General features: G+C 38.0%; 1 protein-coding gene across 7 annotated transcripts in view; it reads left to right on the plus strand.

The window, feature by feature from the left end:
- Positions 1-14,195, plus strand: part of LOC114043043 (OTU domain-containing protein 7B-like) — an 82,827-nt gene that overhangs the window by 39,364 nt on the left and 29,268 nt on the right. For all 7 annotated transcript variants that reach the window (XM_027861887.1, XM_027861886.1, XM_027861889.1 and 4 more), the window contains one exon: positions 9,226-9,376. In XM_027861887.1, the coding sequence (XP_027717688.1) occupies positions 9,292-9,376 (85 nt within the window). In that variant the 5' untranslated portion in view covers positions 9,226-9,291. The remainder of the gene's footprint in view (positions 1-9,225; positions 9,377-14,195) is intronic.

Below are 14,195 nucleotides of genomic sequence, written 5' to 3' on the forward strand. Positions count from 1 at the left end.
TAGTCATGATCACACGTGATTTAGCAACTACCACTCTAAAGGAGCAAAGAACTTGGACTCTTATGTTCCAAAAGGCAAAACGTATAAGTTTATAGTCAAGAATAACATACTTAGCAAAACTAAATGTAATATTACAGGGAGAAAAAGAAATCATTAATGAAATAGAGGACTTCCAAGCATCCTGATGAAAAGGCAAGAGTAGTATAGAAATTTTGAAGTACCAATACAGGAGTCAAGATTAACATAGAAAGGTAAACATGAAAAAACAATCATAATGAGGTTAAACTACTTATATTGTAATATATGAAGATGGTACATATGTTACCTCTGAACCCTATCATCATCACGGGTCACAGTGGGAGTTTGATTAGAGAGAACCTGGTTGTGTTATGTCTTAAAGATCTTAAGAAAAGAATGGAAAGAAAGAGGAAGAGTAATATACTGGGAAATGGGTAGAGAAGGAAAAGGTAGATTAGAGAATATTATCTCACATAATTGGGGTGCATAAATAGACATCTGTGCAAACACAGAAGAGGAAGTGGGTGGAATGGCTGACATTTGAACCTCACTTTCATCTAAACTGGTCAGAAGAAGGAGACACCCACAGGTGGGCACAGAAATACATTTCATTCATCAGTGAAGTAGGGAAGGGTAGATTAAGGGAAGGATTAGTTCTAAGCAAAACAAACTCTAAAGATGCACAAAAATATTTATAGCTCTTTTTGAAGTGGCAAAGAATGGGAATCTCATGGATGCTCATATTTTAGGGAATGGATAAACAAATTATTGCATATAAATGTTAAAATACTATTGTGTTGAACTCATCAGCATATGACCAGCTAGGATTCTGGTGGCCTGGTGATGAAGCATGCTACTCACCTCCTGATAGATGAAGGATTCAGAATGCAGAATGAACAAAATTTATTTTGGACATGATCGATGTGGAAATTTGTTATGATAGATACATGTTCATAGTGGGTTTTGTTTTTCTTGTATTCTCTTATGAGGGAATGGGAGTTAGTGTGGGAGAATAAGAAGGCAGATCTTGGCTGATTAAAACAAAGTATTTTTTGAAAGAAAGAGACTTGGTCTATAGACTCACTATGAGCCAAAAGTGTAATGTGTTAGCCAAAAAGTTAATGCATTCTAAGGTTGCATGAATAGTAGTCCTACTGTACTCTACCTTGTTTAGATCATATAAGGATGCCACATTTTGGAAAATACTTTGACAAGTTTGAACTATGGTGTTGGCTGAGTGATGAGAAGGGGATAAATGTGAGAGAGGTAGTAAATATCAGGATTGGTTGAAGGAACTGGGGAGTTAGAGGGACCAGAAAGGCACTTAAAAAAAGATTAGATGAACTAAGATTCATTCTATTCAACTAACATTTATTAGGCACCTAGGTAATATAGTGGATAGCGTGCAGGGCCTGGAGTCAAGAAGACCTGACTTCAAATGTGACTTCAGACATTTACTAGCTGTGTGACCCTGAGCAAGTCACTTAATCCTGTTTGCCTCAGTTTACTCATCTGTCAAATGATCTGGAGAATGAGATGGCAAACCACTTTGGTATCTTTGCTAAGAAAACCCCAAATGGGTCACAAAGAGTTGTACATGATTGAAATCACTGAACAACAACATTAAGTACCTACTACATGTAGTGTACTCTGATAAGTGCTAGGGAAAACACAAAGTTTGGGTAGGGTGATGGTTCCTGCTTTAATACACCCTATGTTCTGATAAAGGGGAGGAAAACACACATATATAGATAGTTATAGTAGTATGTGATCTCAGCTAAGCTTAAGTGTACCTAAATGTGTTGGGGAAGCACAAAACAAAATACTATCTGAAATCTTATGGAGAAAATTATCCCTTCCAGTCCCTTCAAATTAAATTTAAATTTTGTCGTTCTGAAAATAGACTGTGTACCAGTCAACAAATAGCTGTTAAAGTGTGCCTTTTGTTCAGATTAGTACACATTTTATTTGATAAAAATCAATACTGACAGTCTTATATGCTGAGCAGATTCTAGATGATGTTGTCACTTGAGTCATTATCTTAGTCACTGACTTGGGGATTGCTCTTTGGAATTTGAGAAGTTCAGACCAGGTGTTGTGATGTAACAGGAGCTGCTGTATATCTTCACTTGTTGAGTGGGATGGGGGTCGGTACGTGAACCTTGATAAATACCTGGAGCCGAGGGATAGGGAGGGGAAAGACATGAGCAGATTTGACCAAAGAAGCTCAGGTTGGGACTTGGTTAGTTTGTGCCTTGTGCCCTGTGGTGATGACAAAGCCCTAGCAAGAAGTGGAGAGTCTGGAAATTATCTGGGGAGTGGGAAGGCAGGAATAGTAATGGAGTATGAGGCACCTATGGGAGATGGTAGAGTTCCTGAGTCTTCTTCCTAGCTGATTCTTAAATGCCATGCCAGGTCCTGGCCTATAGATTTTGAAATTTTGTTTTTGTTTTTATTTTTTACTTCTAGTACTTCTAGGAAAATGCTTTTGAAATGAAGAAATGAACTAGCAGTGGGTTAAAGTTGTTTGAAGGCAGATTTAGGCTTTTATATAGTTCTTTTCATCTTAAATATATATAAATATATATATAAATATATTATTAATTATATTAATATATTTATTAATTTATTATATATAATATATATTATATAAATTATATAACATGTATGTATGTATATATATAAATTAATCTATAAATATATATAAAATATATATATTTTAAATATATATATTTAGTAAGGAAAAACTTTCTAACAACTTTCTAAACAATTGATGCCAAAGTAGAATAGGTTATCTCCGAATATCAAGAGTCCCTTCCCTGGCTGCTGTGAAACAAATGCTAGGTGACCTCTTGTTGGGAGTGTGATTGAGGGAGTCCTTGAGTTACAGGTAGGTCAGGATGACATCTGAGGGCCTGTCCCATGTAGAAATTCTGTGATTCTGAGCGGTGGTGCTTTGGCAACTAAAATCTCTGATGCTATTATAAAATGTTTGCTGCTTGACTAACTGCTGGTTTTCACAAGCAATATTTGGTTGATGGATTTTCTAAGCCTTTTTCTAAGGCTTGACTCTCTTCCCCTAGTCTTCACCCCATCTTTCTTACTGCTTATTTGTGTCTTTACCAGAGAAAAGAAAATAGTGAACTACTTTTTCCACTGAGATGAAAAACTCTTGGTTTTGGATTATTTGTGCATTTCATTAGCTTTGCAATTGCTATCTCTTATGACCAGAGATAATTGGAGAGTTCTGCTTTAGCTTTGGTTTAGCTTGCTTTCTTTTTGAGAAAATTTTGGTCTTAAAACAATTGAGAGTAAGGTTTGAATTCAATTTATATAATTTGAAGCTTTAAATTTAAGGATTTTTTGAGTCTAGGTTACATTTTGTTAGTTGGATTCAGATTAATAAAACATTTATTAAGCACTTGAAATGTGCCAGGTTGTTGTTCAGTCATGTTCAACTCTTCATGGCACCATTTAGGGTTTTCTTGGCAAAGATACTGGAGTGGTTTGCCATTTCCTTTTCCAACTCATTTAACAGATAAGGCAACTAAGGCAAAGAGGGTTAAATGACTTGTCCAAGGTCACACAACAACTGAGTGTCTGAGGCCAGATTTGAGCTCAGGAAGATGAGTCTTATTGACTCCAGGTGTGGCATGGTATCTACTGTGCCACTTAATTGCCCCCGGTGTTTGAGGTACATCCTGACAAATGTGATATTGCAACTGAATTTTATTAAACATTATAAATATTTAATTAGAAGTAGAAAGCTGTAATTATAATTATTTTTAAGATGAAAAGAACTATATTTTAATATGAAAAGAACCATATTATCTAATTCATCTTCCCCCCCTCCCAAATTTATAGGTAAGGTAACAGACTTGGTGAGGTTATGTTAATTGCCTAACTACACTGATAGTACCAGAGTTTGTAGTCATGAAAGTTAAGATTTGAGGAGAAATGGGTTGGAAAAGGTGGTTAATCTCAGAGGGTGAATTTTTTTGCCTTTCTTTGTATTTTGCTGTTGTTTGCATTCCTATCACTGCTTAGTACAATATCTAGCATAAAATAAGCTCTTAATAAATGTCTGTTAATTGATTCCAGATCTAATTGAGACTAGGGCAGGGTAATGGAATCTGTAGCCAACCTGTATGGGACCCCTGGAATTTGTAATTTGCAGTAAGGGCCTAGACTGGTTTTGTTTGGCTTCCTTAACAATCTGGTAACCAAAGGATCATCTACTAAATTTGTATTGGTGTGCACAGTTGCAAAGAATCTGTTTTTGTTTATTGAAATAGAAAATGAATGTTGTACTGGAGTTAGGCTTTAGCCTAGCTAGTTGTATCCTTTGAATTGATTATATCAATACAAACTCTGATCTGGGCTGGCTGAAAAAGAGGCATGCCCTAAACCAGCATTGCATAATGGAAGTGACCTGACCTTCAAGCTAGAAGTAATGAGTTTTTAGGGCCAGCACTGTGATCTTGGGCAGATCTATTTCATTTCTCTGGGACTTTGTTTTCTTTTCCATGAAATTGAGGGGCTTTGGGCTAGATAAGTTCCTTCCATCTCTGACATACGAATTTATAACTGAAAAAATTCTGAAAGGACTTTAAAAAAAAAAGTGGCGTTTTTACTTGAAGGCTGCCACTTAGAAGTGTAACCCTGGTATTTTTGCTACAATACCCAGGATACCCTAAAGCCAGCCACCATCATGTTTCCAAATTGATCTTTGGATTACATCACTAATTTATTTATATGTGTATATATACATATACATACAAATGCACATCTCATTGTCAAAAGCATCTTTGGGTTCCCAGGGCAATTTACTAGAATGTATGTATTCCATATGCATCACATCAGTCCACAAAATTTTCGTGAGGGGATGTGGGAGAGGGGAATCTAGCCATTCTTATAATTATCTGTGCTCCAGATATGGTCCTTTCTCCTGTTACATCTGGTACATTACTCTGGAAGTCCCTGAATATCTAGTGTCTTCCTTGCTGTAAACCTGTAGCTTCCTGCTAATTGACACCTACCCTTAATGTCTAAGAATTAGGCCTGAGCAAGATCTTGCCTTTCCCTATAAAATACCTGGCCTTCCACATTAGGAAGTGATACTGTTGTGTGGGATGGAACCCCAGGCATGACATACCACATTTGGAGGAATAGAGAAAGCTTGGCATAACCTGCATGTTAACTAAGTTAAGAGGATCATCTCTCGCACTGTCATTGATCCCTTAGATGATCTCATCCAGGCCTGGATTCCCCCTTTATATTGCAGATATATGGTATCTCTCTAAAACACCAGTTCTGAATGTAATCCACAAGTGACCTTCCTTTCCACAGCCCCTCTAATCTGCTGACTCTTCCCAGATGTCTCAAATTAAGTGCTATCCCTTGTGTGAATGAAAATGTCCTGCACGGGGCAGGTAGGTGATGCAGTGGATAGAGCTCCAGCGTTAGAGTCAGGAGGACCTGAGTTCAAATTCAGCCTCAGACACTTGACCCTAGCTGTGTGACCCTGGGCAAGTCACTTGACCCTGATTGCCTCACCAAAAAAAAAAATAAAATAAAAAATGTGCTGCACAAAGGATTGTTGACCAGTCTGCTGCTGCCTTTAAAATCCTTAAGTCCCAGAAAAGCAGATGCAACAGGACTAGTACACTATATTTATGGGAAAAAATTCATAAACTAATGTAGCTATAAAAAACACATACTTAAGTGTACCTGTGTTGTTCAAGTATATATTTGTCAACAGACTCCATTTGAGGAGATTCAGACAGTGCTTGATTTGAAAGGAGGCAGTAAGAACATTCTTGGTAGGGTAGTAGTGAGTGCAAAATCAGAGAGATAGAAGAGCAGCAGAGTAAGAAATAAAGATAGGAAGATAAGGAGAGGACACTTGAAACCTATAATGAAGAGCTGGAACTTGATACTAGAAATGACTGGAGTCATTATAGACTTTAGGCTGTTTCTTGTGATCAGTATTGTCGGTAATGAGACTGAGGAAAAGATGGGCTCATTGACTATTCTGCAAGCATCTAAGCTGAGGCTTAGAAATTAGAGTAACAAGCCATTTAGGATGATGTAGTCATGGTTATATCCTATTTTCCTCTTTCTTTGGTCTCTTTGTGGGTATTGACCTAGTAGTGATATCTCTGGGTCAAAGGGTATACACAGTTTAATAGCTTTTTGGAGCTTAATTCCAAATCGCCTTTGACTTTTAAAAAAAATTAAATTTGTTTTCATGTTCATATTCTCTCCCTCCTCTTTCCCCCACACTCTCCCCATTGAGAAAGCAAAACAAAATCCCAAAACATGTTAGTTATGTATGGTTGAGCAGAACCAATTCCTGCATTTACCATGTCCAAAAAAAAATTGTACTGACTCTATCACCTCTCTCTGTGGAGGTGGGAAGACTATTTCATCATGAGTCTTCCAGAATTGTACTTGATTATTGTGTTGATCAAAGTTCCTAAGTCTTTCAAAATTGTCTTTATAATATTGTTATTGTCACATAAATTGTTCACTTTGTATCAGTTCATAGAAGCCTTTCCAGGTTTCTCTTAAACCATCCTCTTAATTTCTTATAGCACAGTGGTATTCCATCACATTCATATACCACAACTTGTTTAGCCATTCTCCAATTGATGGGTAGCCCTTCACTTTCCAATTCTTTGCCACCACAAAAAAGCAGTTATATATTTTTGTGCATGTGGATCCTTTTCCTCTCTTTGGTTTCTTTGTGGGTATTGACATAGTAGGGTCTGGGTCAAAGGATAATCACAGTTTAATAGCTTTTTGGAGCTTAATTCCAAATTGCTTTCCGGAATAACTGAACTGGTTCACAGTTATATCAGCAGCATGTTTGTGTACCTATTTTTCCACAGCCTCTCCAGCATTTGTCATTTTTTTGGTCAACTTTGCCAGTCTGATGGGTGTAAAGTGGTACCTTAGAATTGTTTTAATTTGCATGGCTCTCCCTCCCCTCACTCTCTCAGCTGAGAGCCTTATGTCATATTTTACAGAAAAAAAATTGAGGCCATTTGCTGTGAACTTCCTATTTTCCCTTCTTTATTTCCTATCACTCAGGACTGGGTTTCATGCATTGACTTGCAGAAGAACCAGTCTTTTAACTATAAGTAGACCCAGAAATCAACATATCTCTTCTTTTTATTTCCTTAAAAAAGGAGTTTATTCCTCAAAACTACTGGAAATCCTGTAAGAGGTGCACTAGTAAATGAAAGAGGAAAGTTACAAAGTTATATAGATCTTTTCACTTAGACCTGGTTTTCCATGCAGATGAATAGAGAAGAAGATCCAGTTATTTCACAAACTATCCTCTCTCTGATCCGATTCAACTGTTATATCACCCAATACCAAGTCCTTTCATTTACTGTTTAAGCCCCATCCTTGGTATCACCAGGGACTGTTTCTGGGCCTTCCTGCTCCTGACTTATTGATTGGTCTGCAGTAATAGGAATGTCCTAGGCTTAGTTATCTGGAGACACCTTTCCTTTGCCCATGTACTTGCTCATCTCCAGCCTTATTTCTCTATGTGGGTCAGGTGTGTGGGGAGCCATAGTTAGAAGGACAGAAGATTATTTTATAGATACATAACAACATAAAAATCTTAATAAACTATATAATATCAAAATACCTTTTCACCTTTCTCAATTAATTAGGACAAGGTAGAATTGGCACAATATGGCTTTTGGACTTTCTACTGTTTGAAATTATCTGTAGTGCAATTTATTTCTCTTCCACTGGTATAGATCATTTAGAGTTGCCTTAATTGGCATTGTGAGTGGGGAAATACTGCCATAGTATGAGGTTAAATGGAAATCTCTTCAACAGGAATTTAGCCTTTTGGGTTCCTGCCTCCTACCCTTTATTTATGGGAATACCCTAACTTCTCTGTCCCCTTCATCTCCCCAAAATGTTTTGTAACCAAGTAGTTAAACCTCTGCTTTGAAAATAGCACCTGTACTCCAGTGACCTCAGTCCTTTGCTGTATATTTGGCCTAGTATTCCTTAGAAGAGAAGGAAAGTGAAGTAATAGCTAGAGAGATAACCTAGGAATTTAGAAGACCTGAATTCAAGTCCTGCTTCTGACTGCATACTGGCTTTGCAACTCTGGACAGGTCAAGTTTCAGAGCAGTTGCTAAAATGTGTTGGTACAAGTTCCTCACTAGGAGCTCCCTACACTGATGAAATCACAGGTCTGGTCAAAACATCCCTGAGGAATGTGGAAAATCAGGATTTGGGCAGGGCCCTAAACAGGCAGCAAGGGGGTGGGGGGAGTTTTAGAGTTTTAACAGGACGCTTCGAATGGAAAAGATTAGTTCTGAGTTAATGCACTTCTGTCCTCCAGGGATTCTGAGATAGGTGGGAGGTATTTTTCTGAAGGGAGTCTCTCCTTTTGCCTTTGAAGATTTTTGTTTTGACTTTCTCCAAACAGATTATTAGGAGATGGGGGTTGAGGGCATAGGAGATGAGGACAAGCTCATGAACTAGGTACCTTCTCCAGGGAATTGGAAAAGCTGCCAGAGGTGGTAGGAAGGGATCAGAGGTTTGCTTCTCACTGTATTACTGCTGCCTTCATGGAGCAGGTTGTTAACTTTGGAGAAATGTGGTCAAAGACATAGTTTCTGTAGAAGACTGGTCTGTTATAAAAGGGATATTTTCAGGTGGAATTTATTTGAATGGATTGGGTAGGGGTTACTTTGACAAAGTAATTAATAGGCTGAATCCCTTTTGTCATAAACCTTTGGACTCCCTACTTTCAGCTTTGAGAAAGTTGCTCCTTAAGTTTTCTTTAAATAGTTTTAAAATCAGTTCTGCACATCTCTGCTTTCATTACCTAAAGTCTAATGAAGACCTGCCTTTAGAGGTAGACCTAAAGTCTACCTCTAAAGTTTTTTATGGTTGAGCTATCAGTGTGCTTTGTGCCAGTGTGTCCCTTCATTGACATACTCGGGAGTTGACTGTCAAAACAGCCTTTGAGGGAAATAAAAAGCAAAGTAGTATTCCTATATTGGAGACGAGTTAGCAGAATTAAATTTGTATCTTAAATTAAATTTTAAACTTTAAAATCTGCAGGGGTGAATAGGCTGGCATAGTTTTACCATTTGCAAAATTCCTTGGGTTGGGTTAATTGTCTTAAAGTGAAATTTGAAATACGTGCATTTATTTCCTTCTTAGGTGGAAGCCTGAGTTTTGCTCTATGTTCCATCTTCCTCCAGCTGCCTGAGAGGATTTCATGATCACATGACCCTGGACATGGATGCTGTCTTGTCAGATTTTGTCCGTTCCACGGGAGCAGAACCAGGTTTGGCCCGTGATCTTTTAGAAGGTGAGGAATTGGGAAAGGTTTATTTATTTGTTTATTTTTTATTGCTGAACTGGCTTATGAAATTTGAAGATGGCAGAAGAATTGGCATATGATAGTTTACTGTCTATAAAGTCATCATTAAATTCTTCTTGTTGATTACTAACCATTATTTTAAAATGAAAAGTTGCTTTCCTACTATCACCAAGTACATTATTGAGTTGTCCCCTTCTGCTTCAAGTCACTATATCATAATTAGCCTAAGAATAACATAATTAAAGAAGGTAAATCTCCTGGGCAAATGTGTTTAATGTATCTTGAAATGTAATTTTGATTATTCATTCTTTGACATTTTTCATGCCATTATGCCTTACTCTCCTCTTCTGCCATAATTAGTGTGGATAATTGTAGAATGTGTTGGTTCATAGTTTTATTTTGCTGTCTGCATGCCCATGTGACTGTCCTAGATTATAAGTTCCTGTAGGGCAAGAATCATGATGTTCTTTATTCTGTTCCCTTCTCTTCATTCATATAGCCACTACCCTAGTCTGAAGTGCTTATTACTTCTCACCTAAACTATTTCAGTATCCTCCTAATTGGTCTCCTTGCTCCTCTTCCCCCTCTCAATCCATTCTCCACTAAACTGCCCAAGTGATTTTTCTAAAGTACACATCTGATCAAGTCAGTCCTCTACTCAATAAACCCCAATGGCTTCCTTTTGCCTGTAGGATCCAAATATAAATTCCTTTGTTTAGCCCTTCACAACTTGTCTTCAACGAACCTTTCCAATTTTCTTCATTGTAGAGCCAGCCAAACTGGGCTTCTTGCCATTCCTCATGCATATTTCCCTGTTTCTTATTTCTGAGTATTTGCACTGGCTCTCCCTGATGTCTGGAATGCACTGCCACCTCACCTCTGCCTCTTAGAATCCCTTGTGTCCTTCAGAACTTTGCTCAAATCATACCTACTCACAACCTTTCCTGATCTTAGCTGCCAGCTTTCTCCTCACCCTCTTAAATGTATCTTGTATTTATTTTGTATATGCTTATTTATAAACATGTATCTCCCAATAGAATATAAGCTCCTTGAGGGCAGAGCCTGTTTCATTTTTGTCTTTACATTCTCAGCATCTAGTATAGTGCCTGGCACATAAACTAGATACTTAATAATTGCTTGTTGATTGGTTGATGACTATAGAATTCTTTATGATTCTTTGACTGCAAAATAAATGCCTTTTGATGATGATGGTGACACATAATAAAGCAAAAAGATTAGGTTAAAGAGTATCCAAAGCAGAACTCATTATCTTCTTCCCCTCCTCCCCTTTGCTCCCAACTTCTCTCTTTCAGAAGTTCTTAAGTGCTTTTTTACTGACTAATTCTCATTGGGTTTCTTGATCATTATTTGGTCTGATTGTAATTCTAGTTTTTTGCTGAAGTAGGGTGTGAAGAGCTAGGCAGCCTGCCTCTCTGTTCAAACAGCCATGTTGGCCAGAAAGCTTTTATTGACTGATTATTCCATGGCAATTTGTTAGATCACTAACAGGAATAGGATTAACTCCACAAGACAATTTAATATCTGTCCAGTGACCTGTGAGAGAAGCTATTTGTTGAGTACCAAAGAGAGGCTTAGGTATAGGATTTACTGTAGGTTAATCTCTGTTAGATCCAGTCTTCTCAGCTCAGTCAAAAAAAAATTTTAAAAAAGAAAAAGGTGAGATAGCCACAGACACATTTGTTCCTCCTGAATTTAATTTTGCATTACCTTTCTTTGGCATTCCTTCAACTTTGTTGGGACCTGACTGGTGGCCCATACTTGAATGTTGAATATGTTTTGTATCTCTCAGCAGCCTTGGGGTGTACCTTTTAAGAATCCTTTTCCCTGCCTTGTCTTTTGGGAGAGTCATCCTGTTACCAGTGCTGGCCTCTTCTGTCTCAGTTAGACTAATGTTCTCTGAAAGGGAGAATGACTTATGTATGTGTAAGGGGGATGGAGATAGGGTTTCACTTGTGAGGATTCATTAAGTGCTTTCTCTTAGAGTGTTTCCCCATAGCTCAGGACCTTTGAATTTGTTTGATCTTCTGTTCTATTTTAATTTGTTTGAAATCAAATTATAGACTCTTATGGGCCTTTCCTGGCCATTCTGAAGTGGCCTCCCTAACTATGGCCACTAACCTTTGCCTTTTTGCAGGGAGCCTCTAGGTACTTTCTGTTTCCAGACAAAATCTGACAGTCACCACTCAGGTACCAACAGGTTTGAACAAACTGCTAAGGATAAAGGACTTTTTTTTTTATCTTCAGAATACTGCTTAACCTGTTTAATGAGCAGCCTTTGCAGGTACTTGAGCTGACCCCAGCCTGCATGAGCATGGCAGCACTCTATATTAGGGCAATTGCTGAGTGTTTTAACAGAGGCTCTTGGTTTATTCTCAAGTACCTCAGTTTCTAAAAAATGAATATCAGTGCATTTTTGCCAAAATTCCATCAGCCTTCCTGGCAAAATGAGCAATGGAAGATCTTTCCCAAGATAAAGGACTGAAGATTTTATTTTGAGTTCTATTACTTTTTTTGTGTGTGGTGAAATCTGAAACTGTTTTCCAATTTTATGCCCCACTGTCATTCTCTCCAGTCCTTGGCTGCTGTTAGGACCTTTCTGGATATGACAAAGGCCATGTGGTTTCAGATACTGTTCCATAAAATAGCTCTTGCCACTGTTCCCTTTTCTGCACTCAGAAGACCGTTCCTTAGTTTCATGCTCTGCTTGTTGAAGTAAGTAGATGCTGTAATAGCCTCTTAATTATTCTTCTTGTCTCCAGTCTTTCCCTTTTTCCATTCATTCTCCACAGCTGCCAAAGTGATACTGCTTTTTACAATTTAAAAAAAAATAATATTTTATTCCCCCCCCAATTACGTTAGGGTTTTTTAAAGTTTAGAGTTCCAAATTCTATCCTTCCTTCCCTCTTCCTCCCTTCTTTCTCCCTCCCTGAAGTAATAAGCAATCTGATATAGGTTATATATGTATAATCATGTATAACATTTCCATATTGTCATTTTGTGGAAGACAACTTGAACCAAAAAAAAACGAAAGAAGGAAAGAAAGTAAAAAATAGAATGCTTCAGTCTATATTCAGATGCCATTAGTTTTTTCTCTGGGGGCAGATAGCATATTTTATCGTGTGTCATTTGGGATGGTCTTGGATCATTATATTGCTGAGGATAGCTAAGTCATTCACAGTTTTTCATTGTACAGTATTGCTGTTACTTTGTGTAGTGTTCTCCTGGTTCTGCTCATTTCACTTTTCATCAGTTCATATAAGTCTTTCCAGGTTTTTTGAAAACATCCTGCTAGTCATTTGTTATAATACAATAATATTCCATTACAGACATATAGCACAACGTTCAGCCATTTCTCAGTTGATGGATATCCCGTCAATTTTCAGTTCTTGGCTACCAAAAAAAAGCTGCTATAAATATTTTTGTACAAATAAGTCCTTCTCTCTGTCTCTTTCTCTCTGTCTCTTTCTCTTTTTTTTTTTTTTTTTTTTTTTCTTTCTTTTGGGTTCCGCCCTTGCCGTGGTTTTTCTGGGTCAAAATTCCCCCCCCCCCCACCCCCCCCCCCCCCAAAAAACAAACTGTGCACAGTTTTATAGCCCTTTGGACGTAGTTCCAGATTGCTCTCGAGAATAGTTGGATCAATTCACAACTCTCCCACCAGTGCATTAGTGTCCCAGTTTTCTCACTTCATTTTTCTTTTTGGTCATATTAGCCAATCAATAGGTGTGAGGTGGAACTTCAGAGTTATTTTAATTTTTGTTTCTCTAATCAGTAGTAATTTAGAGCACCAAATTAATATTCTTTTTTTAATTAATTTATTTTTAGTTTTCACCATTCACTTCCACAAGATTTTGAGTTCCAAATTTTCTCCCTATCTTGTGCCTCCCCCTACCCCAAGATGGCCTGCATTCTGAATACCACTTCCTCTAATCTGCCCTCCCTTCTCTCTCTACCCCCCTTCCCTTATCCCCTTCTACTTCCATTTTCCTGTAGGGCATGATCGATTTGTATACCCAATTTCCTGTAGATCTTACTTCCCAGTTGCATGTGAAAACAATTTTTTTTAAACATTTGTTTTTAAAACTTTGGGTTCCAAATTTTCCCCCTTCCTCCCTCCCCACCCACCCTCATTGAGAAGGCAAGCAACTTGATACAGATTATACATGTGTAGTCATACAAAACACTTCCATAGTAGTCATGTTGTGAAAAACTATATTTCCCTTAATCCTATCCTGCCCCCCATTTATTCTATTCTCTCTTTTGACCCTGTCCCTCCTTAGAAGTATTTGCTTCTGATTACCCCCTCCTTCAGTCTGCCCTCCCCTCAGTCTGCCCTCCCCTCTATCATCACCCTGCTCTCTTGTCCTCTCCCCCCCCCCATTTTCCTGTAGGGTAAGATAGATTTCCGTACCCACAAATTAATATTCTTAAACCACAGGTCCTACCATGTTACATCCATGCTCAGAAAGCTTCAGTGACCCTCTGTTCTCTCTAGAATAAAATACAACCTCCTTTATTTAGCATTTAAGTCTTTTCATTGAATATAAATAATACCGAGAAGTATGAGATCGCTTATATGAACTGATGCAAAAGGAAGTAAACAAAGTCAGGAAAACAACATGCATGGTAATTTCATTCCTCTCTGGCCTCCACTCCTGATTCTGGGCCGCAGAAGCTGCCTTATCCACTTCTGCAGCCCCTTTCTCTGATTGGTTGGTGCCTCTCCATTATAAGTAAAATGCTCAGGGCAGCCATGTCTTCATTCCTCTCTGAGCTCCTCTCGACTCTT

This window comes from Vombatus ursinus, unplaced genomic scaffold (genome assembly GCF_900497805.2).
Source record: "Vombatus ursinus unplaced genomic scaffold, bare-nosed wombat genome assembly UNPS02014768.1, whole genome shotgun sequence".
NCBI lineage: Eukaryota > Metazoa > Chordata > Mammalia > Diprotodontia > Vombatidae > Vombatus > Vombatus ursinus.